The sequence below is a fragment of the Prinia subflava genome, chromosome 5, assembly GCF_021018805.1.
Source record: "Prinia subflava isolate CZ2003 ecotype Zambia chromosome 5, Cam_Psub_1.2, whole genome shotgun sequence".
NCBI classification, from domain to species: domain Eukaryota; kingdom Metazoa; phylum Chordata; class Aves; order Passeriformes; family Cisticolidae; genus Prinia; species Prinia subflava.
In genome coordinates, this window is record NC_086251.1 from 49,519,799 (window position 1) to 49,546,619 (window position 26,821).

Below are 26,821 nucleotides of genomic sequence, written 5' to 3' on the forward strand. Positions count from 1 at the left end.
ATGAGATCCACTTGGCTGCTTCCAAAGATGAATGCACAGAACTTGCACAGAACTGAAGATGTTTAACTCTGGCTGTGTACCTCTACAATACAGTGCATAGAAGATCCAGTTTTTAAGCAAAAGGGGTTTTCTCCTGGTAAGTAAGCTACAAGTATTTCCATCAGAATTGTCTGTGCTTCTCTTGAATTGATATTCTGCAGGTCTGTAGTCAAAATTTAACTCCTTAGAGGATTTTTAGAACTGAACTGATTGTAAAGTCCTTCAGTAGCTCATACACATTCCATATCCTGATAAATTCAATCCCCCTTACAAAAAAAAGTACCATAATTCTTAATTGTAGAAAGAAAAAAACCTATATATTTACAAATTACTGAAAAGAGACTTTAAAATAAATGCAACACACTGAAGGACCAGAAACACATAGGAGACAAAAAAGCTGTTCTCATAGAAAAATATAACTGGCCAAAATAAATGGTTGTTTAAGCCAGAAGACATCCCAAGAGGTCAAGGCTCAGTGATGACACAAAACCCTTACAAATGCTATAAAACTGTGCTGATACAATTTATTTAGGATAATCAGATCAGTTCAGGACAAGGAAAAGGAAATTAATCAGCATCCTCTTTAGAGAAAGTTACCCAGGTATCTTGCTAATTTTAATTAGTGAGTCTTGGAAAAGCATTGAGTTTTTAGGGGAAGTAATACACAGCTGCAAAAATAGCTTCTTCTAGGAGACTGATCAGTGTGTACATACACACAGAGAGATTAGAAGGGCTGCACTTATCTGAATGTAGCTTCTATAATTTGTATGGCCAATAGTGCAAGTCACCCGTTCACATGGGGACTGGTGACTCCTGTTCAAACACCAACAATCAAAATTCTGAATCTCTGTCAAAAAGCCAAAGATTGCCTCCTTCTTCCAAACCTGCAGACTTGTTAGTCCAAAACCAGCAAAACATACTTGGAAAAGGTCAGAAACCTGTAAGTAAAATTATGTGATAAGATTTTTCTCCCCTAGAAGGTGCTTGCAACAGTCCAGAAAAACTACCTAGGCAACCAATTCCACCCTTATATTTAATCTTTATTCACTGTTTGTTGTCTTGAGTTAACAGAGACAAATGTTTGCATAGATTCCCTCCCAGTTTCTTAAATAAGTGCTAACTGAGCAGCAATGTTCCCAAGTAACCCAGTTCAGAGTGTATGCCCAGGGTCAGCAAGGCCAGGTGACATAGAGGAATACAGAAATGCTGCTCACCACTGGAGGGAGAAAATCCATGTGCCCAAAGCTGAACTAGAGTTGAAGCTGCCAGAAATGTGAGGGACAAGAAAACGTTTTTCCAAATATATTAATGGCAATAGGCAGGGTAGAAACAACAGCAGCTCATTCCTGAGGATGAGGATGGTCACCTCACAAACAGGGGCAGGGACAAGGCAGAGGGGTTTAATGCTTTACCTCTGTCTTCAGCACCAGTGATGAACCAAGGGGTTCTTAGAGCCCTGAGCTGGAGGACAATGACTGTGAGAAAGATCAACTCCCAGCTGACCCTGAAATTTTGTGGGATCTGCTGCTCCAGCTGGATCCCTGTAAATCTATAGAGCTTGAGGGGATTAATCTGGGAGTCCTCAAAGAGATAGTTGATGTAATTGCAAAGCCTCTCTCAATCATTTAAAAGTGATCTTGGGAATTTGGAGCTGACTGGAAGTTGGTGAACATTGTTCCAGTTTTCAAGAAGGCAAGGAGGATTTCAAAAACTACAGGCCTGTCAATCTCATTTCAAGCTCATGTCAAGCTCATTTCTGGCTTTAGCAAAATTTTTGCTACTGTCACAACATCCTTTTGAACAAAATGCCCATCCCACAGCTGGATAATCATGTTACTCTTCGGGTGAGCAGCTGGCCCCCAGGTCAGGTACAAAGGCATGTAGTGAATGGGGTGACAACAGACTGGGGACCTGTCACCACTCGGGTTCCACAGGGCTCCATCCTCGGCCCTGTGCTGCTCAACATCTTCATTCATGACTTGGACACAGGACTGGAAGGGATACTAAGCTTGTCAACAGCACTAAATTGAGATGAGCTGTCAACTCCCTTTGGGGTAGAGAGGCCCTGCAGAAAAACCTTGACAAATTAGAGAGATGAGGAATCACCAACTGTATGAGGATCAACAGGGGAAAGTGCTGGATTCTGCATCTGGGATGGGGCAACCCTGGTTGTATGTGCAGACTAATAGCTCCTGCCTTGCAGAGCTTTGCCTTTCTAAAGCTTTTGAGATGACTGCATACATTTATTTCACCATTCAGCAAGCCTCCATAGCACTCTGGCTGCTGGCAGCACCAGCCTCAGCCTCCTGAAAAAGCTGTGGAATACTCCTCCTGCTCTTCCAGAAATTATCCGCATTCCCCAGGTGCAGCTGAGTAGATCTGCCCATAGCTGGATTTTATTGCATCATTACAACTGAGGCAGTAGAGCCTCTCCTGTGAACACATAAAATTTGTCTTAAAATCAAAGCAGAATTCTGAGGCATTGTATTTGCAAAATTAGGTTAATATTTAATATTAAATACATGACCAGCCAATAAACCACAATCTAAATGTAGTCTTAAAATCTTTATTCAAGTGCATAAGGAGTTAAAAAAAGTACTGAAAAAAACATGTGGAATGAAGATCTTTGAGACTGTGAGTCTCAAGATTGCACAAACAAACTAGAACCAGTGCAGGGAAATGAGGGACAGATCAGGGAGAAGTATTGCTGATAGCAGAGCGTGACTCAAACTAGTTCCAATAAAGACAGAAAATGTACAAAGCATCCATTATAATAGATTCCGAGAAAGTGAAAGAAAAGGAAAAAGCAAAGCAGTGATTCCCATCACAGTACACCCCAAGGAAGTGTGTTGCTCTAGAACGGTAAATAACAAATAAGTGGAGAGTGCGAGCCAGATTTATTCACTGGTAGGTACCACTGTCACAATATAGACCAGTGTTTTTCCTGAATTGTTCACTTTCAGGATTAGAGTTTTTTGGCAAACTAAAGGAGTGGCCTGTTCTTTTCTCTTCTTTTCTCTGTTCAGTTCTCCTTTGAATGAAGATGTGTCCTTTGTGTGGAATTCTGCAACCATGGTTGCCATTTCAGATTTCAGTTTAATTGTATAAATATTACAAAGAAACCATCTATGCCTCTAATAAACAGTCTAAAATTAGTTCTCTGTTAATTATCTGACATCCAGAATAAAAGTCAATGCATAAGTAAAAGGGTATGCTCAGGTGTTTGACTATAATCCTGATCCTTATAGAGATTTCATCCATAGCCTTGAAGAAATTTTGGTCCAATCAAATCTTTAAGTGGTATTTGGGTTCTGTACTTGTTCTCAGCAGACCAAGTAGTCAGAGAGGAAGAGCAGTGTCTTCCAGAATACAAACAGTAAATATTTCACATGGAAAAACTCATATCTTAGGCTGTAAATGAGATCTTTGATCTTTCTGTTTTAAAGACCCAAGTCCTTCAGAAAGATGGCTTGTTTAGCTCTAACACCAGTCCAATAAAAACGCACTTGACATTACCCCTGATCGGGATAAGAGCTGTGTATTTGTGCGTGCATGCTCATGCACAGTTCTGGAAGCTGTTGTACAAATACACGACTGTTTTATACACATGCTGGGGAACATCAGTATCCTAGCTGTGTTTGTGTTGTTTGCCACCCATATTAGAATATCAGTGGTCTCACACTGGATACAGTAGATAAACATTGTTTTTAAAATATAGTATGGGAGAAAATCCAGGAATATGATGTCATCAACAGAGCGATGAGTCTGCTGTGTTCAGGGAGGGGCAGTAAAACCAGAAGTTAGACTCATTCATACTAGAGAAGGAGCTGTTCCCAGAGACGTGTTGCACTTCACTCATTTGCATCTGCTCAGTGGTGAATTTTCACTCAAGGTATGTTTTTTCATTTCTCTTTCATATGAAAAGTTCTTACTATTTAAATTCATTGTGGTTTGTTGCTTCTTGTAAACCACTGATTGAATTCTTAATATGTTTCTGGTTCAGTGACAAGAGAACTGATATTAATGTTCCAGGAGAATGGAGGGGAAAATAATTTTTGCTAATGTAATTTTGTAACTTGCTGGGTTTTGCAGAGCTATAATATTTACAGAAAAATGCTTTATTTGAAAGTATCCAGTATATCAAAGCCACAGGGTACTTCACCTGCCACAGATACTGTCCCATGTACTGGAGGGTAAGGATTTCTCCTATCCAGATGATACTTCATGTCTGTAATCACACCATGGGCACTGTTTCTTCCATCTCACAAAAATAATCAGAAAGTATAAGCAGCTAACTTTGGTTTTGGCTGAAAAATTACCTTCAAAATAGGAGGGAGAAACCAGAGTCAATTCTTTTCTGTACATACTGATAATTTTTTCTCTGTTTATTATTTTGATTGTAAACTTAGTTGGGCAGGATGTGGAAGTGCATGTATGTGTACCTTACACTGCTAATCTGTCTCATCTGCACTGATTGAATGGCAAAGGCTAAACCTTTGAAACTTTTACTTATATTACAAAGAAGAAAGGTTTTGGATGAAATTTAGGCTATATTATTAGTTTCTTTTTAAAATCTATATGCAAATAAAAAAAATCAATAGGAGCTTGACTTTTAAGGTGCTGATGAAAACAAAGAACTTAGTAGTGGTATTGTAATTAGAATAACAAAAAAAAAAAAAGGTTGAAATATATGCTATACTATTAGCTATTAATTTTCCATTACTCAGTACCCCAAGCAGCCTTCTTAGTGTAATAGCAAATAGCCATAAAGCCAAAAATGTTCAAATAATTAGCCATTAGAATTCTTGTTTTAGTATTTTGTATGTAATCGTAGAGATGCCATCTCCTAAGACAGAGATACACTTTTATCTTAAACAGCTGTACATATTTTCTTAGAAACTAGAAGACAGCTACCTAGGTAAAAGAAATCTCTATTTTCACATGGAGTCTCTAAGATTGGAGTATCAACATTTTGAGTAATATTAGTCAAATTACTTTTACCTAGTCTCTGATAGTGTGCAATCATTAAGAAAAATATTAAGAGAAGCGTCTTAGCACTCCAGGTTCATTCATAGACTTCTAAATGTATTTATCTTGTTTTCAGTGTGAATAGTGAAAACACAAACAGAGGGCATAAATACACCCAAATTAATAAAGACCTTGGAATAGCAGATCAGAGACACGTCCAGAAAGTCTTTGTCAGGTTTTTCAGTGAGCCCCTGAGGACATGCGAGAACAAGATTAATTGAGTTACTCAGTGTTACCTGAACATTTTGTACCGACAATCTAACAAAAGAACCACCTTTCCTACTGAGTTAGAGCTTCCTGAAATAAGCATGCCATCCTTGCACAGGAAAACAGCTTTAAAAATTCTTGTAGCTATTTCAAGTATTTTTTCAGGCAGAAAACAAAAGGAATTTGCGTGAATTTTAGGACATTCATTATAAAGACCTTAAAATGTATTGTTTAAGAATGGCCAGTGTTGGATAATCTGTTTATCATTAAAAGAAGGTTGTAAAAATCTCTTAGGCACTCAAATTCCACTGTTTTTAAAGTCACAGTAGGAAAAAAAATCATGTTATAAGTCTAGGAACACTTATTAGAGAGTACAGCTTTGCTTTCAAAACAAATTCCCTCTCAGTAATCAAATCAACTGCAGAAGTACACCTGAATCCATTAGCAATGCTAATCAACATAAAGGTAAAAGAAAACCACAGAGAAAAATGCTGTTTAGCTAAAATGTCCACTTTTCCTTAAAATGATCCACAAGCCTTGTTCTGTTGTCACTCATGGTTTTTAAACCTCTCTCTCATGTACTCCATTCAGATGAGTTTCCCCGTACCTTATCAAAAGGCTTATCTTCCTTCCTTCTTGCATTTAGCATACTTCATGCATCGAGTTGGAAAGTTATGCCTCTGCCTGGCTCACACTCAGCTGTAAAGGAACAGGGTACTTAAAAGTGGAGATAAAAGCTGTCCTTTGCCAGCCCTTTGTGGGCTTTACTAACGTGCAGTTGCTAAGGAATCACGCCCTAGAGCGGTCTTTGGGTGCTGGCTCACAAACGGGGGGCAGGCACTTGGCTGAACCAGCTTCTCCCCTCGGCTGGGTGCCCTAGGCAGGGATGGAGGGAGGAGAGAGCATCCCGGTCCTGTGCCAGCCCCGAGGAAAGCACAGAGCAGGGGAAAAGCAGAGAGCATGAGAGCAGTGCTTTAATTGGGGCCCCGCAGGTTGGCTTCACACAGAGCACCAGCTGCAGCTGCTTGTGATCACCACGGCCGTGACACCTCGTTTACTTAAAAGTAAAGCTTGTGAAAAGGCAATGAGGGACTCTGGTCATGGTCCAACACCCCACTTAGGAATAAAATGTTGGAGAACAGGCAAAAATGGAATACAGACCAGAGAAACACAAGGAGCAATGTTGCCTGCTGAAGGCACCTGCCTTCTGTCTGATGATGGGCAAGTCTGAAGTGTGCAGACACTACAGCAAAGCTGCTGTATCAAACTTCACCAAAATACTTCAGTATATTCCCTGAAAGGGTGGATTTGACTTACTTTTGCTGCTGTGATATATTTAAGTCCTTTACATATTAACTTCTCAACTTGATTCAGCAAGGTTGGGTTGGCTTTTGTAATCCCTACAAACAAATCTGATCATCCAGGTTTGCAGATTCAGTAGCTTTACACACTAAGATATGCCAGAATGGTGATAGTATGGCAAAGATACAGTTCAAACTATAGTTAATTTGCAGAGAATGGAGCTGTCAAAATGTAGAAATCTATTTTTCCCATTCATTTTATCTGAGATTACAGTTAAATGCCACCAAAAAAAGTGAGTGATCCATGGTAGAGGGCCAGGTCTTTTTAACATTAACAGGATTTATGCATGCATGCCCAGAGGCAGAACTGGCCATAGCTGGTTTTCCTCCTGCAGTGTTCCTGCCTTGGCAGAAAGGAATAAGCCCTTGGGGACCACACCCCAGTGCAGAGGTGGTCTGTCCCTTTGCCATGGTTGTAAGATTTCCTATCAGCTGTCTGACTGGCTGAAGGCTGCTGCTCTGAAGAGTCACAGGTTACAAAAGGACAGCAGGTCCCTCTACCCACACACATGGAGCACAACGATGTGGCCCTTTCCTGGTGTGAAGGATAAACTCCCTACTGGTAGAGGGCAGCCAATAAAATGGAAGTGTTTCATCCTGTATCTTGAGCATTTTTATGAAAAGCAACTGTTAAGCCTTCATAATTCAAAGCTGGGACCTGATCCTTAAACAAGTAAGTAGGATAACAGAAATATTGCAGTACGTGTTGCTAGATTTTGGCTCAGCTCTCTGCACCTCTCACCTCATTCTGCAGAAGTCTTTCCCTGTAATATGTCATACTTTACACTCTGTATTATATTTGGATTCTGCTTAGATTAGAAGCTCCTTGAGGCACAGCCTGTTCCTGTGCTTGCAAGACTTTTGCACACTGACTATCCCCAAAGCCTCTGCCCATCAGTGTAACACAGGCAGTATTGGCAGTGTCTCCAGAGTTGTGCTCCTGGTCCTACCTGCTAGACAGCAGCAAACAGCTCACCAAGGAAACAAGCAGATGGAGACACAGAAAAAAAGGGATACATGTAACTCCACAGGCTAGGTCCTCAGCTGGACTGAATGCTTACAGTGTTCTCCAAAGCAGCATCAGCAGAGTAATTACAGATTATAGAAAGAAGATAATGTCTTCTGGATATATCAACAGAGATGAGCGACTTGCTCACTGGTAGCCTGCTTAACAAACATACCATTGACACATCCTCTTGTTCTGGCCTCAGTCTCCAGAGGGAAAGACTGATTTTCCTAGCTGTGAAATTAGGAGATTACAAAGAAATGTATGGCATATCTGTTCCTTTACCTATCACAACAGATAAACCCGGCTCTGGGACACATGATATGCTCCAAGTCAAATTCTAGCCTTTGTAACTGTACAGCTTCAATTCAACACTGAATTCAACCAATGAATCTTACAATCAGCCTGTCATCAGGTTGTTTATCTTAACAGTCTCACCTCTATCTGATACCTGAGCTCAAGGATGAATTTTTCATTCTTTATTTCTTCAGATTAACTCATCCAACACAAACCCACTTGGCACTGTTTGTATTCTGGGGAGTCTTCCCACGTGCTCCTCATGCAGAATCCTGTTTTACCTGTTCAAGACCAGCTTGCAGATGGTTGTTCACCTTGGCATCACCTAGAAAGGTTTCCTGAGCCTGGTCCTATTAGTGTTGGGAGTGCACACAAGCCACTTTCTCCCTGAGTAAACAGCAAAAAGCAGGCAAAAAGGTGTCAGGTACTGAAGGTGATCAGAAAGTGTCTGCTTTGTGGAAATTCTCTCTCTCCTCTCTCTCCACACACAGACATATATATATATATATACACTAACAAGCACATATTTAGAATTATTAGAATCTTGTCAGGAATACATGTTCCTTTGCATATCCATGCAGCCCTGTCTTACCCATTGCTAGGGGGTAACCCTATATGGAACCTCCATTACTTTGCTCCCAGATTTTTTTACATTGTGCAAAACAACCACCAAGTATTCTCATCAGACATTTCTGATGTTGCATCTAGTAGGATCAAAACACCAGTTGTATTTTTTAATTTATTTTCCTTTGCCTGGGCAAGGATCTTTTTTTCTTCTCATAGTTAATGCCAAAATTTCCAAGTCATGAGGAACTGGGTCCATCCCTCATGGGCAGATTAATAAACAAAACCAGTTATCTGCTTCCAAGCCTGTAATCTGTGTAGAGATTTACAGTAAATAGTAAATTCATATAAGACAAAGAACTTGGAATAGCTATTTACCAGACCAAAGGAACCAGTTAAGGGCTTTCTCCATACCTGTATTTTTTTCTTCTCTTCTGTGAGTTGCAAGTTCATTTTCAAAATGATACTAGTGAAATCTGACTAAAGCAGCCATAATGAATCAGATATGAATGCAGTTCATGAATGGCTGGGACACTGGCCACAGAAGTTTTAATTTATAACATACGCATTTTTTAAAAATTTCCTGTGGAAGCAGGTCAGATAAGACAACTGTGTCCCCTCCCCTTCTGACTGTATCTTTCCTCTGAGAAACTTTTTTTTTCTTTAGAATTGTCACTTTATAGGTCATAAATTCCAGTCAGCTGGGTCAGCAAAAGGGACATTTCCCAGAAGTAGAAGGAAGCAGAAGTAACAAAGTGGAGTCAGTTTTGTGTAGGTGTTTCCTGCAATGCTTTAGGAACAGTCTTTTTTTGAAATGTAAGAAGACAGCAATTCACTTTCTTTTACAATAGATGTAGTCTACAAATTGCCACTTAGATCATACTACAGGTCAGAACTGTACAGTATGAGACATCTGCAGTTCCAGTCTTCTACTCTTTGCATGGTGTATTTCTACAGACAGGTTAATTAGTTTCCACTGCACACTCCTCTCTGGTTTTAAAAAAAGGGTTCTATTAATAAAGATTATATTAATAAATATGGATTATATTAATAAAGTTTGCTGTAGTATTTTAGTCAAATAATTTTAAAAAAATAAAAGAGAAGTTTGCCTTTAAATACAAGAATCAAACAATTTTGGATTTTGGACTATTTTGAAGCTGGGTAGAATATGGATCCAAACTGTGTAAACTACCTAAGTTTTCTAACATTTTAAATAAAAATCCCAGATAAAGCTGCCCTAAGCCCGGCATATACCTGACTTAGTCAAGAATCCTTATTTATTGTTTGGTTTGGGACCCTTTACCCTCTTGGGAAATTAAACCTCTCTTTTTCCCTTCTTTCCTTCCTTCCATTTCAAACATTAACATTTCTCCTTCTTCATCCTTCTTTTCTTCCCAACAGCAGCGCTTCTCCTCTCTTTCCTTTAGCAGCATAATGTTCCCTTCCAGAACTCACATCCTCTCATTTCCTCTTCATTTATTCCTGCCCTGACATCCTGCCATGAGCCTGTGCTGCCTGCTGCAGAAAACTGTCATGCACAATTCTGCACAGTGCTTTCCCTTCCACAGTGGTGACAAAAGTGATGGTACACAAGGTCAACGGTGACATGGTTAACTTAAATCAGAATATTTTTCAAAATTAACAAAGCTGGTCGGAAGGCAACGTTTCTGTTCCAGAGAAAAATTGGTGAAGGGTCCTGACATTTTTAACAAAAGCAAGAATACAAACCACGGAACAAATGCACACACAGAGGATAAATTTGCCTGGGAGTGGAGAGCACTGATAAGGGATTTTGAAAGAGGCATCTTTCTTCTCAAGCAAGTGCCTGAAGGATAAACTTTAGTGAATTGGGCTCTTTCAGTCTCTAGGTTTTTGGGGTTTTTTTTTTGGAACTACTCCACTTTGTAAAGATATTGAACTCTTAGTTGGCCAGAGAGAGAAAGAGTGGATCTGGGTCACCTGCTAAACTGTGAGCAGTCAGTACATGTTCTCCTTTGTTCAGGATAAGAATTAACATCTTTAAAATATTTTCTGTTATATTACCCAAATCTTTTGTGAAAAATCTTTCTTTTAAAATAAATTTCTCCTGAAATTTTCTGTTTTGATAGTCATTTTAATAGGAAATGAAAATTCCCATCCTCCAACACTTTAAAAAAGTATCTACTACATAGCTGTAGTAATATGAGTGAGTTTAAGGTACCAGAAAACATGATCCAGCAACTGCAGCAGAGCAGAGGGGCAGAACCCCTCCCTCACCCTGCTGGCCACTCTGCTTTGGGTGCAGTCCAGAACACAATTGGCTCTCTAGGTTGCAGCTGAAAATTGCTGGATCATGTCCAGCCTCTCGTCCACCAGAATCCCAAGTCCTCCTTGGCAGGGCTGCTCTCTATCCCAGCTTGTGTTGATACGAGGGATTGCCCCAGCCCAGGGGAAGCACCTTGTCCTTGGCTTGTTGAACTTCCTGAGGTTTGTGCAGGCTCACCTCTCAAGCATCCCTTCTCTCTGGGTGGAATTCCTTCCCCCCAGTGTGTCAGTCACCTGCATCACCCAATTTGGGTCATGGGCAAACTTGCTGAGGGTGCATTGATCCCACTGTCTGTGTCAATGACAAAGACATTAAACTTTATCTTTTTATTCGGTTTGGGTACAATAGTTCTTTGAAGGAGCTGTGGCATATACTAAGGGAATCTGTCTCTCTAACTAAATTGTTACTCTGTTGGGTTTTTTTTGTTGTTGTTGGGTCTGACATTTTAGAAAGAGCAGACAGGACATATCTTATTTGTGAACACCAGTGCTCAGAACCTGTATTTGGAGAGTGAAAAACAAACTGTCTGTACCAGGTTCCAGCAGGGCTCCGTCATCTCCTGTTGTTAACAAAGGGATAACAATAAATTAATACACAATTTAATTTCAACGTTGGCAAAGCATGAAAAGGCAAAATTAAAATTGGAATCCAAACACTGACTGTTGTAAATCAGCACTGTAAATTATACTACTTCTTGGCTGGAGAAGTGTCCTGAACCTTCTAGATCTCTCAGTGTTGAAAGTCACATCCACGTTTACACAGTTCAATCACCAAATCCCTATCAGCATGTATTTGGACATTTCAGTTCTAACAGAGATAGGGTATATTCCCACTAAAGAACTGTTGTCATTAGAGTTCCCCTGGGTTTTCAGTAAAAAAATAGGCTCCATTTGGATACCATCTAATTTTTATCTGCTGTTACTATCAGTATAATTGCAACACAGTTTGAAGTTCACTATAGTGTGAATTACAGACCGTTTCTAACAGGTACAATTGGTTTTGAGCTTTTCTCTACAATAGAGAATGGTGATTTCTAACTATGCTATCTGAAAATGACCTCTTTCTCTTTGCAAATACTTCATATACTTGCAAAGTGAGGAGCAGATACATGAAAATAATATGAAATGACTGTCCCAGCTGCTCAAGAAACAACAACGTACAAGGACGCGTTTGACCTAGGCAGGACAAGGCAAAATGGCTTTCTGAAGTTTATCATTTCAGAAGTGAAGCACGTTACAGACTAGACTTGTCCTTGAGAACTCACGATTTCTTGCACTGCCACACTCTAATTTTAGTTTTTAAATGAATATGAAATTTAAAATTAACAAACCCCTCAAGTTCTTTGATAGACAACCCATCATTTAGACAATGAGAATTATTTCATATTTGTATTACCTTCCATGGCACAAATCAGCAATGTTAGGGACCAATCTGTGATGATCCACAAGAAAACCTATTCAGGAGGTTGAAATCTGAGCTCAGTGTAGCTGTTGCCAGAAGTTCCAAAACAAACTAGGACCAACCATCAGAAACCCATGCGTTAGAGGTGTTAACCTAACAACCTGGGTAAATATCATCTCTTCTGAATTTCACCTCTTCAGAATTAAAGCTGTACTTTCATCTAAGAATTATATAGTTATAGTTAGATACTTTCTAACCTATTCTCTTGTAGATCCTGAAGTGCTGTTTGGAAACTGTGCCATTACTCAGCAAAGCCATCCATATATCCCTGTGGTGAAAGGCATTAAGAAAACACAAGGCACTATTACTGATTTACTGGAAGGACAGATTCTGCCTGTGATGCCTTCTGTGCTAAGGACTCCTCTGCTTGCACAGAGCCATGTGGCTCAGCAATGGAAACAGCAGTAGTGACTGAAACATGTCCAGCTGCTGGCAGGGATGACTGTGTAGTTGCAAATCTGGTTTTCAGACACAATGTGACAGGTTAAAATGTCTTCTAAGTTTTTGTTAATTACAGCAGAGTAAAATCATCAGTTACCTGTATGATAAGAAATGAGGAAAGCAGTAGCTGTCAAAGAAATAATTATTAGACTTTGTGAGAACAGGCAGTCAGCCATATATACTGTGGGCTTCTTTGGGAGCTCTTTGCTGTTGGAGACACTTGGTCTTTGCTCAAAGGCCACACCTGTGAAAGACAGCAGTGAAAATGTGCAGGAAATGCTGCGTTATTGCAAATACATTACAACAATGTAAATATTATAGTGACTGGAGGCACTCTAGATGGCAAATCTCTTTTTTCCTAAATGGCTGCCAAAATGTCCTCAAGGTGCTAGAAGTAAAGTGCTTTCAGGGCACAGAGCCAGTTCACATGAAAGGCATATCTCTCCATTAAATATTTAATGCTCAGAGGGACCAATACTGGCAAGTACTACTAGGCCATTAGACCTTCACATTTTACATAGTCATGAGAACCTAATGCTGTTACCCAGGGAAAAGAGCAGTGTTTCAATTGCTGAGAGAAAGGTGTGGCTAAACTGAGCTGAAGAGGTCTGGTGGGAGCAATGCATCAAAGAACAATGCTTTAGAGGACATCCACGTGCATGTCAGTGAGGGAGCCTTGAGTGGAGGTTTATGCACTGCTGAACAGCTCTTCCGTGCCTCCACTACAGCAAGGCGACTAAAAGAGCATGACTAATATTCTTGGGGAACTGATATGCTTCAGGACTCAGAGCCTTTTCCTCTTACCATTCCACCTCTGAGACTTTACTAATATCCACTTCTCTCTGCAGGATATTCCTTTCGTTCTCTGTAATGAAGATATCAAGCAATTTATGTCACTGGCATGGTTCATCAGTGCTCTCCTGTCTTTCATACTGAGATCAAGACTGTAACTAAACTAGATGAACCCCAAGACCAGTTTTGAGAAGCCACACCTGGAATGGCTGGGCTCCTCCAGGCCGTGTTCTAAAAGCTGTGATCAGCAAAGTGAAAATTCACCTTTTGCTTTCCCAGCTTAGCTGGTTTTGTCCTGGTCCTTGCAATAGGTTTGAGCTATCTGGGTTTCAGGAAAGGCTGTTTTCTAAAGCAGGAAATTCTTGCTTTAAGAAAGAAATATAATCTAAGTGCACAAGCTACTCCTGATACTATCACTAGAATTTCATTTCTTTATTAATGAATACCTTAGCTGTTCACTGGGCTCAGGGTATTGTCTGCCATTTGGGAGGCACATTGTACTGTTTGATACCATCAGATATTTCACATGGTATCAGACTCCTGCAATGGATATTAAATTGGTCTCACAATGCTACTGCTTTAAGCACTTAATTTTGTAGTGGTGACAGGGTACATCAATCTACAGCAGAGAATTCTTGTGGTACCTGCAGAGCTCAGGAGAATAGATACAACCACCCTTGACAATATTCCAACTTGGTAAATCTGCATGTCATATTATAAAACTCAGGAAGTTTATAGTCTCTTATTTGTCTTTGTACTTCTGTTAATTAATTTGTGCAAGCTGTGACCATTCAGCTTTGTAGTCAGACACCATGAGTGCAGAAATGTTAAAGGACATGCAAGGTTTCTGCTCCAGGACAAGACAGGGTTTCCTAGCAGTCAGTGACTCCCAACAGTGAGCCCTGTGAGGTTCCTGGGGCCAAGGCATGTTGCTGTCACTCCAAGCACTGCTTTGGCTGCTTCTCTTGCTGTACAAATGTGCAGTTTGACAAGACAGTTCAGCCAGGGGAGCTCTGGACAAGGAGCACTCATGGTTCACCTTACCTGTTCTCAAATGGGAAATGCCAAAAGAAACAAACCAAACTATCCTGCCAGCCTTGCAGAGTGAGCTTGTGGTCAGTTTTCTCCTGTTTGAATATTTTCCTTCTTAGTTTTCAAAACATTTTGTGCAAACACACTACAACACACAGAGAAAAAGTGTGGATCCAGCTGTGACTTGTGTTGTGTAAGGTTTATGTGCTTTGCTGTTACTGTCAGAAAGTTATCACCTTGGTTCAGGGACACCAGGCCATGGAGCACAGGCACAGTAAGTCTAAGGGAGCAGGAGCTGGGCTGGTCCAACAAGATCCAAATCCTGAAGAATTAAAGAGAAGAACAGAAAGTATTCAAAAGAAGAGGGAGAAGGACTTGTAAGATTGACACTGTAAACCTCAAAACTGATGATATTTCCAAAGATGGAAGATTCAGATTAAGTGTTTATACTAACTGGAAATAGCTTCATAAAGATAAGTACTCTCAATCAACATTATTCAATAAGCTTGTGGCCTCTTGGTATACAGGCATGTGAATCATCAAATTTCCAGATTTTATTCCAAGTTAAACAGAATAGAGATTTGGAAGGAAATCTTTCATCTGCCCAAAGACTACAAAGAGAGGACCAAAATTACTTATATTTGTTGAACACTTGGATTTAAGACCTTCATATAGTTCATTTCTTCATAGACACATACTGTCTTGAGAAAGCTGGAGATGGGGGAAAAAATAACTCTGTAAATCAGAACAGCCTAAGCTTTCTAAGCTGTTCAAACAGCAGAAATTGAAGTATGTACTGGAAGGGTGTGAAAGGCAGTGATACCTGTTTTCAGAGCAGTTAGTTTTGCTCATGAATTACAATTATAAAAGTAGCTGAGAAGTACAGGAAGTTCTACTTCATTGTAGTTCTACTGTATTTATTGATTCCTTATGTACAAAAGAGATGGGAGAAGCTGCACAGCATTAACATAATAGAAATCTTATAGAAAACTAAATGCTAAGCCACATATTCAGGTCTAAATTTAACTTAGGAAACTGTTGCTGTGAGCACTTCAGCATGCATGTGTTTTGTATCTATCACAGTTCTTGATGGCCCCACAGTTGCAGACCTCCTTTGCATTATTGATCAACCCTCTCTAATATTAGCAGAGGGTTTATTGTTTACCCTCCTATTTCATTCCTTCATCCAAGCTGTGCCTTGTTATGTTTCATAACAAGTCTAGAGAGTGTTCAATGGATTTGGCATTTCCTATTACTTATTTGCTTGTACCCTTCCCCTTTTTAATTTAATGATGCTTTGATGCAGCCTTTCTCTGCAAAAGGAATGTCCTCACTCAGTGCATCACCAACAGCAATGTTTTCCTGGGATATTTTCTATGGGCAGGGATCTGTGAAAGATTTCCATACAAGAGAAGTTACATAGCTCCAAAGAACAGCCCAGTGAGTTAACACGTGCAACAAATCTGCAACTAAACCTTTATGGCAAGACTCCTCCATCTAGTCCTTGTGCTTACCACTGACTGGATGTGCCCATGCAGCCTCGTAACAGCCTGTCTGAGAAACTTTCACAGGAGATGCTGAATCCACTCACTTTTGTAAAGTAATCTTAGTAAAATTACTGCTTACTTATTACAATAACATGTGGCATTTATAAATATTGCAATGGGAATGATAGGTGATCAGATGTGTCCATGGCAAAGGGGTTGGAATTGGACGATCTTTAAGGTCTCTTACAACCCAAGATATTCTATGATTCTATGATTTTGTTGTTGGCCTTAAACCGACTGAAATTTTCATTTATTAGCACAAGAAGTGCAAATTAAAGAATTTAGAATAATGTTGGTTGGAAGGTCTGTAGACAACCTCTTGCTCAAAGCTGTGTCAGCTACAAAATCAAACTATGATGCTCTGGGTTTTTCCAGCTGGGTCTTTGAAACTTCTGAGGATTACAAGGCTGAAATTTAATGATTTAGTGTCTGGAGAAACTTGCACATTCTGTGTTTTGACCTGAAACAGCCTCTAATGTTGAAATTATGTCTCACTTCAGATTAAATAGAATTCTTGTACTAAATCTACTCTTTCGAAATGACAGCAAAATCCAGCTTTGGTGACATTTGCAATATTTTGGAGGTCATCTTAATAGAAAAGTTTCTAAAATATTGATGGCAGAAAGTCAGAGGTCAAACATGGACTGATTCAAACATCATCACCAAATCTGAACTAAATCAAAACTTTATAATGAGATGAGCTCTTTCCTTTATACAAAAGTCCTGTGATCAGGACATTACCTTCTCTCTGAACTGGTTCATATTTTCCTCCTCCTTCCAGTTCTCACCACAGTCCAGCCATGCTGTTCCTCTCCATTTCAGTTATAACTACTTTACACAGAGATAATACCTTTTGTCAGAGTCATCACAGTTATTGACTGGATTGTATAAAGAGAATTGAGAAATAACATACCAGGTTTCTAAAGCTAAAAACTATAGGGTTTTTTTTAGGAAATTGTAACCCTGGAGAGTTTAAAGTGAGTATAATCAAGATTTCCACTTGAAAAAGAAATACATTATGCAAAGTACGTTGCATAAAAGTTATATATAAAAAATATGTTATGCATTGTTATGCATTTCATTAGACTTCTCTCTCTCCACACCTTTCTTTAGCTGGAATTGAGTGGCTTGATCTCCCATATAGGGAGAAAAATTAGTAGCCTCTTCTCACCTTAGTTTCATTGTTATTAAAATAACTACTTTAACAGAACAACATTTTCCCCCATTTTTCCTAACATAGTTGATGTAAGTACCTTTAATGGTAACAGCAGAGCAATAGTTTTTTTCCAGGGTGTGTTTCAAGCTTACACAACAAATAATATCTAAAAATTACACTTCTGAGAGGTAGCTCCTCTGCCTATTTTCTTTGCTGCCTTAACTTTCTGGCACACTATGGAGCTGATTGGTGTTAAAAAGAATTTTTTTCTTTTATAAGGTTATTTTTTTGTCCCAAGTTACGGAATCTGCTTCAACATGAAGCCTCATGAACTTCCAGGGCAATCATAAGGTAAAAAGGACAGTGAAGAGTGAATGACAAGCAGGAAACCTTTAAATTAACAATGCCACAGAAAGTGTCACTGATCTACAACCTCAAATGTAGTACAGCCCATTAGAGATTCATTATACAAAGATTGGAAATTAAAAATTAATGTTGTGGGATCCATAAAAGCAGTACATTTTAGGAATGTTTCCCACACTTCTTCTACCTCTCCAAAATAACTAATGCCTCCACAGTAACACAGAATTAAAAGGACATTCAGAGAATGTTTCAGAACATGTTTCAGAGATGCCACTAGAGTGATATAATTTTACCTTCCAATATTCATCCAGCAAAAGATACAAACCCAACCCTTTCTGAAGCCAAAGAGTGGGGTATGAGCAGTCCCACCGGGTTTGGATTAGGCAGAAAGAAGTCTCTGTGAACTGGAGATAGATGACAAAGGTGATTTTTCTTCAGGAGTAAAGGCTGCAAGAAGACCAGGTTGAAATAGAAGCTTTGAAAATAAACCTTATGGAGAAGGTATAGAATTTGTAAGCAAGAAGGGTTGCCTGTATTTTTGTGGATCCTAAATTCTGAATGTAAGAGTCCACCACTGAAGCTCAACCTTCCAGCACACTTTGGCTTCTTGCTGAACACTGCCTCTGCTTATGCCATCCCATCACATGTGCTTCAAGCCTGCTGGACTTGTCGGTATGGCTGAAGGAGAAATTATGCACTGAGATTGTTTTAATCTATTACTAAACAAAAATACTCCTTTCCTTGCAAATAGATGTTGTCCTGGAACCAAATCCTCCAAAGCTGTTAAAATAAGCTACCCTCTCCTTGGCCAGCAGGTACCTGTCTGATGGTCACCAAAGTGGCAGTTTAGGGGACATCACCACATTCTCCTAACCACTTGCTGAATGTATCAGGTTTGCACTCTGAGCTCCTGAGGGCAGCAGTGGTACCTGCATGGAGTCAGCAGGACTTCCAGACTTCCTTGCACAGACAACACTGCAGAAGACCTCCCTTACCTACAGCAGCTTTTAAACTCCTGCTGTTTCCCATTTCAGTCGCAGCAGATCTGTCAGGCAAATACCCTTTCTCCTCTCATGGCCCTGGCAGCTCCTGTGCTACATTTGCTGTAGCTTTTCTATAAGTATGAAGAGCAAGGCTATGTGGCATATAGGCACCAGCAGGGAACACTTGGCTGCCCAAGCTGAGCTCAGAGATGTTCAGGAGGACAAACTCACACAAAAAATACAAAGCATCAAAGCAGGCTGTGCAGAGAAAGAGTCAGAGGAGAGGCTGGGGCAGCCCTTGATAGTTCTTTCTGCAGATAACATGTCTTCTAAAGTATCACCATGTCAGAAGTCAGCCAGGGCCTCTCAGTTTGCAGCCACTCATCCAAACCCATATTTTTGCTTCTAGCTCTTCCTCTGCTCTGTGCCACTGACCCCCAGCTGTACATGGAGCTGTATGTGTGTATGGCAAGCTAGCTGTATGTATGTGAAAACATATTTGGCCACTTGACAGTATTTAAAGCAAAACAGGTAATTGTAAAATTCTGCTAAGGATGCAACATTCTGGGTGTCATGCCTATCCTTCACATGGCCTTGATAAGAAATCTCTGGAATAAATGGAAAATAAGGCTGCTTTCTAGGCAGCTTTCATAGTGGATGATCGTCCATTAAAGAAATTCCTCCTTCAGAGAAGACTAGTAGGGCATTGAGCCCACTCTGTCCTTTCTCCTTGCAAATGAGACTGAAGGAAAGCATCAGGACTGTGTACCTATGCTTTTTTACATTCTCTCTTTTGCTCCAGCAAACGCTATAGCAGTTAACATCATAATAGCATTTATCTGTTTTGGGCTCCACGTCTTGTCTCTGAGGACTAAATTAGCAAGGTTAACATTACAACAATCTCAGAATATACTAGTTACAAATTTCACACCTTGTTTCCATAAAACACGTGATCACCAAAGTCACAACAGCTGTAAATATATACATTATAAAGTCTCTCTCACTCCCACGGAGTAGATTACTGCAGGTAACATTGAAATAACCTGAACACTTACTACAGATTTCAGAATTAGTCCTTGTAGAAGACATGACTAAAACCATCATGAGACATTTAGCTATCCACCGTATGGAAGTGTTCAGCACAGTACAAAGAAAGATTAACTCCAGCAGCAATACTAATAGTCTCATGAGTTAAGTAGCTGTAGGGCTTCATCCAGACCCAAAAGAGATGGTGAAAAACATTCACCTGAAGCAGCATATCCCATCTGGGGGATAAAGCCATGCCAGAGCTTGCATTAACCCAGTAGCAGCATTAACCCAGCTCTGACCATTTTTCCCCCTATTGTTCCATTCCTTAGCTCATAACTCTTAATCCTTAGAGGACTTTTTGTTCCAATTCAACACATTCCCCTCCTTTTCTTTCAAGAACTTCCGTAGACCTCAGCATGCATTGCTGTAACATGGAGACTTTCCCCCCTACATTCTAAACACTCTGCTGGTCTCTGGATGGTATCCTTGGCTTGCTGATTAACTCATGCCTGTTTTCTGGCATGCTCTCTCCAGTGCAATACATGTGGGTCAGTTCTTGAACAGCAGCACATCCCATGAGTTTGGCAGAAGACACCAAGATGCCCTGGCAACTGCCCAGTCCTCAGAGTTTCAGGCTATGGCACTGGTGACCACCACATTTCTGGAGTCCTTCTCTCCTTGCCTGTAATTAACAAAAAGTTAATTATTTAACCCCTTCCTCCCAGTCCTTCTGCAAGTGTTCCTCTTTTGCAGCATTGGCAGGATCGTGTCAGCACCCAAAGTCCCCCAATGAGTGACCCCAAAGCCTTCCTGCCCTGGTGAGGGCACTGTCTGCAAGAGGCACAGGGTTGGTTGGCACCAGCACTGTCCAGGCCGTGGCTGCCTCCCACACAGGGCACCCTGAAACACCCTCCATCAAAGCCTTGTCATTTGTTCCCAATGCTATTAAAAAAATATTCCAGAGCAACATGAGATAGACTGACAGTGTGTTTTATAGACTGTCAGAGAGGAGGTAGTTCACAACATGACATGAAATCCATCAGGTTCAAATTCAGCCCCCAAAGGGGTCCCTCAGAATCAGTAATGATAGATTGCTTCAGCTGGGCAGCATTTCAGCCAAGACTGCTGTCATTGTAGAGACAGACACTTAGAGTGCTTCAGCAAAGTTTCAGAGGGCTTCAAGCATCAGCACCTTGTTATCTAGAAGTCTCTCACACCTTTTCTGTGTAGCCTTTCATGGGCAGCTCTACATAAATCTGGCTCTTTCCTTCTTCTCTCTTGCTTCTGCAGTTTCAACTCACTCCTTCCTGTACCTGGCACAGCCACCTGACCCTGTCTGTCCCTTGTACAATGTCTCACCCTTTCTGTCCCTTGCACAACCACCTGCCCCTTTCTCCTCACAACACAACCAGCAGACTCCAACCAGCAAACTCACTCTTTTGTCTCACCCATGGCTGTGAGGGCAAGGCTGTTCCCACTCTTTGGTAATTAACACAGCACCAATATATTGGAGGAAAGATTGCCTTTAGCACTATCTCTGTCTTCCCACAGACTGCCACATAAAATCTTATTGAAATCCCTGCTGAACTATTAGGCTTGTCTTGCATTTCTTCCACAGAAAGTACTTGAGGAGAATGTGTGAAAGGGTGACATTTATTTTCACCAAAACATGACAAGAAAACATCAAATCCCTGCCTTCACTAAGCCATAGCTTTGTCAATCATAATTTATTCAGCAATCGCATACTTTAAATAAGTCTCCTACATGATATAGAATAACATCAAGCACGTAATTTTAAACCTAAACATTAGGGTTTTTAAACTGATAATTAGTACATTTTACCTTGTTCACTCCCCCATTTCTAGTAATGCACTGTGGAAGGACTTGAGCTAAGGACCAAGGACGCTAAGGACCAAGGTTGCCAGAAGCCCCACGTCATGGACTTGGTGACATCCTAACTAGTGCCTGCACACTGCTCCTAGACCACAGTAATATTTTATTTTTATTTTAAAGTATTCAAGGTCTTTCTGTTCTAAAAGTCAAACCTGAAAGAGATTACTTGCAGAGAAAATACAGATAAATCAATACACAGTTTTGGAGCTGCTATTTTCTGTAAATTAAATTCTTTAAATTAATGTAATGAGGGAAAATCACAGAAAAAGCCAACATGGCCTCTATGACCACTCTCTGAATTACTAATGCTCATCTTATTATATATGTGCATACATTCAACCTCAAAAACAATGCACTTGCAATTTTTTTTTTTCTGCTGGTTCACAGCCTACTACCAGCAGAAGAAACAGTTTCTGATAATTGCAACAGAACTTGTCTGTGCTAGGATGACCTCTTGTTGGCCATCCATTAGTATTTCACTTCCTTTGTGTTTTTACAGTGAAAAGTGCCAGCATAGAAAGAAAGGGAGACTTGAAACTGCTGTTTGCAATTCATTAGTGGCAGCTCTCACATTCACACAAGCTGGGCCTTGAGATATTTAAGTGCTACAGTGTTTTATTAACACAAAGTACACAAAATATGACCATCATTTTTTCATCAACTCTGCAACCAATAGCCAAATTTCTGTATGCATATGAAGCACTGATACTTACTAGCCAACAATTCCAGCAACCAGAAAACAAGTGAGAACCCTCATCCTTTCAGGAATTGCAAGTGTGTCCCTTTTAGCTGCCAAGTTACCAATTGAATAAGACAAATGTCTTAATTAAAATACATTTGAAAAGCTTCCAATCAAATGATAATATAAACAGTGGTTATTACAAAGACCTGAAAACAGAAGAACAGTATTTCCATCATTCAGTCCAGATATATATATATATGTACAGATCTGGGAAGCCAATCTTACATTTGAATATCTTGGCATTCATTATCCAAGAGCACAACAACAAGAAAACACAGTTAACATTTTATCAGTAGTGAATGATGCTGCACACTCAACTTCTGTTTTGTTCCAGTAACATTTAAGTCCACATCTGACATTTCTGCCCATAAATAGCTCCCTGTATGATCCCAGGCTGCTCCGATCTGTAGAATGTTTACAGTGTTCTGGTTTTCAGACTGTGCTCTTGCACCCAAGCTGGCTGTCTGCAGACAGGCCCTGGCTTATAGGATGGCCACTGTCTCTACCAAATTGTCAACCCACCCACTGTGCACCTCTTAAAATGGAGCTCCCTCATAAAGTTTACCATTTATCTCTTCTGTGACTTGGCTGCAGAAAGAGACTGTAACACAGAGACAGAAACACACAGACATTTTCAGTGAGAAGCTGAGAAAGGCACACTGCTGGCAAACACTGAACCCTCAGCATTCTCAATGCAAACTAGAGTGGCAAACTAAATGTCTATTTATCGTAGAGTCATAACATTTGGGAAAATATATGATGTTCTTTGGGGAGGAAGCACCACTGAATTCCACTCAGTTCTTGCTCTACAGGGGAGGGTGCAAAATGTTGCAGGATGTGACACAGAATTAGCAGCTTTACCATGAGCAACCTGAGACACAAGGTAGCCCTGTCCTTTAGGAGACCATGGCTTGTGAAATAAAAAGATAAGAAGACAAACCAATGATGAACATCCTCAAAGACTTAACAAAGACTTGCTGCAGCTCCTTTCTAGTGAATAAAAGTTTCTAAATGTTCTCTTCATTTAACCCATTCATAACAATATCTGTTGTTGCTACATCCCCTCTGTTTTACTTGCCTAAAATTGGTCGAGACACTCCATAGCAGTACAGTCTGTAAAATATTCCACAGACACACCCAGTGTCTGTGAGAAGCAACCCAGGGAACTGTTCAAAACTATGCTTCTAGGACATAAGAGAAAGCAAAAGACAGCTTTTCTTATTGTGTCTTTTGCAGAAAGGAGCTAGATGTAGCAATCTCATGTCACCTATTTTTGTCTTCACAGAAATGGTTTCCATCACAACTGAAAATGTTACACAGCTGCACAACATGACTGCCCAGGAGCTCACAGGCAGTCCAGAAAATTTCCACAATAATTCAGGAGTGCATCAAATAGATCCATATGAATGTGTTAGTGCAGAAGTATGGAAATGGCTACAGGATTTTCAGCCTGGATTTCTCTGGTTTATATTTATTCTGGGATCAATAGAAAATTCCTTTGTGCTCACTGTTCTGTGTTTCCACAAGAGTAGCTGCACAGTGGCTGAAATTTACCTAGCAAACATGGCATTTGCTGACCTAATGTTGGTCTGTACTTTACCCTTCTGGGCCATTAATATTTCCAATAATTTTCATTGGCCTTTTGGCCTGTTTCTCTGTAAAGCCATCAACATCATGAGTTACATGAACTTATATTCTAGCATTTATTTCCTGACACTAGTGAGCATTGACCGCTACCTGGCCTTGGTGAAAACCATGTCTCTTGGACGGATGAGACGAACCGTCTGTGCCAAATGGAATTGTTTCATAATTTGGACATGTGCATTGCTCATGTGTTCACCTACAATGGTCTTTCGAAATTTGCGTTATTTTGAAGAGTATAACGTCACAGCCTGTGTTCTTCTTTACCCATCCAGTTACTGGGAGCCCACAAACAACTGCTTGCTGAATATTGTGGGGTTTGTGATCCCATTCTGTGTGATTACCTATTGCACTGTGCAAATCATCAAAGCCTTACGAAGCAGTGAGCTACGAAAAATGAAGGTAGTCCACACAGAGAGAAGAGCCACGATGCTGGTCCTTGCTGTGCTCCTGCTGTTCATCATTTGCTGGCTTCCCTTCCAGATCAGCACACTCGTGGACACAATCCGTTACTTCTCACCCACCCTCAAGTGCCTGGAAGACATCAATGACATACTGACCCAGATAGGAACGTACTGTTCCTTTAGCAACAGCTGCCTGAACCCAGTCTTGTATGTGATTGTTGGGAAAAACTTCCAGAAGAAGGCTGTGGAATTCTACAAGGGCTTGTTCACAAAGAGGTGCAGAAAATTACAGTCTGTGCAGATGGAAAACTCCCTGGACACTTTAAGAACTTCCATTTCAAGTGAATACTCAAGGAAAAAGTCTGTTTTTTCATTATCCCGATAGCATAATTTTAGGAAATCCTTAAAGGAAGAAAGCCTTCTAACATATCAGTCTCTGCTCATGTCCATCTGCTACAGGTCCACAGAGTAAACACGTGGTAGTGTTCATTACATGAGGGAAAACAATGGTTTGATCTTAATGGAAATTCTGTAAAGAGACCTGCTTCTAATGTTATTGGATGTTTTTCCTGATTGAATCCTATTTTGTAGCTTACTTACATTCTCATGGCTGAATGGCACTTGGCACATGTATCATTTGGAATGTTTTTCTAAGGCGTGCATACAATTCTCTGAACAGAGCCCCAGCACAGAAGCTATTGTCAGGATTGTGCAGCTATGTATGGTACCCATAATACTGTGTTAGAGAAGATTTTTTATCTGGGAGATGCTTGTATTTGAGTAAGTTCTGTTAAGTAGGATGCATTTTTAGATGTGTCCATCTTTTGGGCTTTTCATTTCTCTCTTCAGTCATCCGAAACTGATTTTTTCATTGACAAGCAGTGCCTTTTTGCAACTGCTCTGCTTAGCTACAGATTTACATGAGGAAGTACATATGAAAACTAGCTGAAAAAAATGTAAAGCAGTAGTGGAAGGGAACATGTACCCATCTGCATGAAGTTAGCTGGGTTTTTTTCTCAGAAGATTCTTTACCCCTTCCACCTCAGAGTGAAGGCATTCATTTACTCCTTTTGAGTGAGTGAATGTTATTTATCATCATGCTTACACTTCAGATCAGAGATTCTGGGTTTTAGTATTCACAAAGCATAATTAATGTTAATCAATGGATGTACAAAAGCTCAGCAAAACTGGTATAATCTCACAAACAGAAGAAACTAAGAATATGAAGGAAAGCATCACTTAACTATATTAGAAATCTAGCTGAAGGTAACAGGGGTCTTGAAAGCTCAGAGTATTCAAGAATGACCTTTTCAGATTCTAGTAATACCTACATTTTATTTGTAAAGTTAATCTGTGAGATTTTAATACAAGATAGCTTTTTCCCAATTGGACTGTATTTTTGAGCTAAATAGATTATACATATAAAAAAACTCATAGTGTACTGAATTGTCTGTATGCACTTTAACCTCTGGAAGCCTTGATCAAAACTGAGTGGAAGATGATCTAAGATATTTTGAAACTAACAGTCTTAGTTCTTTTCAAAACACTTAAGGTTGCAGCTTTTAAAACTACCAAGGGAAATGGAGTTTGGTGACACGAGTAAACGCAGATGGCAACAACATGGTCTTTATCCATCAGAGCTTGAATGGAGCAATAAAGTTCATTTAAGATGGAAAATTTGTATTAAACCTTCAAATAACTAAACTGCAAAATACAAGTGTGCAGATGTGATTTAAAGACTATAAGATTTAGATCACTATGTATGATTTATAGGCAATTTCCATGGTTTTCCTTTAATAATCCACTATAATCCTGTGTCATAAATACTTCTATTGCTCATCCTTTTTATTGTCTGAAGCAACAAGAACAACTATGATAAAACACTGCAAGGCTTTCTGTTATATCCAGTGTTATCATACTGTCTCATGCTGTTCATGCAACCCTTAAACTAAGAAACTCCATACAGAGGTTATTGAGGCAATGGAAGTTATTTCTGAGTATTTGGTACTGAGAAGTAAAATATAAAAGTGTTATTATGTTAATATCACAATATCACATTAATTTAAATAATATATTTTTTTTCTTTCTTCTCTCTCTCTTTTTTTTTTTTTTTTTTTTTTTTTTTTTTTTTTTTTTTTTTTATGCAGTAGGCATATACAAAAGAAAATAAAGTACTTTGAGAAATGAGACTTCCTGGCATTTTCTTCTCTAGCCTGTATCCTGTTACTAAGGAGTGATTTGTCAGAAGTTCAGCTGTTCCAGATGCTTACTTCACTTCCTGTTACACCAAAGGAAAGTGAGCTGGAACAACAGAATTTTAGCTGCTCCGAGATCTTTCTTTTCAGGGCCCATTTCTGAGTGCTGTTGACCACCCTCAGTCCCTTTGGAAGTTTAAATCAGAATTAAGGCAGCTGAGGGTACTGAAATATTTTCGGTAGCCTTTCTCTGCCTGTTGATATCTCAACATCCTATGCAGACAGCAGCAACAATGGAAAGCCCCTGCAGCAGCTTCTGCACATCACAGAACAGA

The 26,821-nt window shown here is 39.8% G+C and overlaps 2 protein-coding genes and 1 long non-coding RNA gene across 5 annotated transcripts in view; 2 read left to right on the forward strand and 1 right to left on the reverse strand.

Moving 5' to 3' along the window:
- Window positions 1-431: 431 nt before the first annotated feature.
- On the reverse strand, window positions 432-7,202 carry LOC134551565 (uncharacterized). 2 transcript variants are annotated; one of them, XR_010080588.1, is made up of 4 exons: window positions 5,882-7,202; window positions 5,199-5,258; window positions 4,202-4,358; window positions 432-2,472 (listed from the first exon to the last, which is right to left on the reverse strand). It is a non-coding gene; the product is annotated as an uncharacterized LOC134551565 (long non-coding RNA). The 2 variants fall into 2 exon arrangements; XR_010080589.1 differs by lacking the exon at window positions 5,199-5,258 and having other exon boundaries at window positions 433-2,472.
- Window positions 3,809-25,093, forward strand: BDKRB2 (bradykinin receptor B2). 2 transcript variants are annotated; one of them, XM_063399303.1, is made up of 3 exons: window positions 3,833-3,931; window positions 21,477-21,599; window positions 23,532-25,093. In XM_063399303.1, exon 3 carries the CDS (start codon window positions 23,534-23,536, stop codon window positions 24,674-24,676), a length of 1,143 nt encoding a protein of 380 aa, XP_063255373.1. In that variant the 5' UTR covers window positions 3,833-3,931; window positions 21,477-21,599; window positions 23,532-23,533; the 3' UTR covers window positions 24,677-25,093. The 2 variants fall into 2 exon arrangements, with proteins under 2 accessions (XP_063255374.1, XP_063255373.1); XM_063399304.1 differs by lacking the exon at window positions 21,477-21,599 and having other exon boundaries at window positions 3,809-3,931.
- The window catches only part of BDKRB1 (bradykinin receptor B1), a 33,890-nt gene continuing 10,926 nt past the window's right edge, over window positions 3,858-26,821 (forward strand). The window contains exon 1 of the mRNA XM_063399306.1: window positions 3,858-3,931. The gene's annotated coding sequence lies outside the window, so the exon portion shown is untranslated. The remainder of the gene's footprint in view (window positions 3,932-26,821) is intronic.

Bases quoted from the DNA above. Each gene is read 5' to 3' on its own strand.
- BDKRB2 (XM_063399304.1), top strand. From the start codon at position 23,534: ATGGTTTCCATCACAACTGAAAATGTTACACAGCTGCACAACATGACT.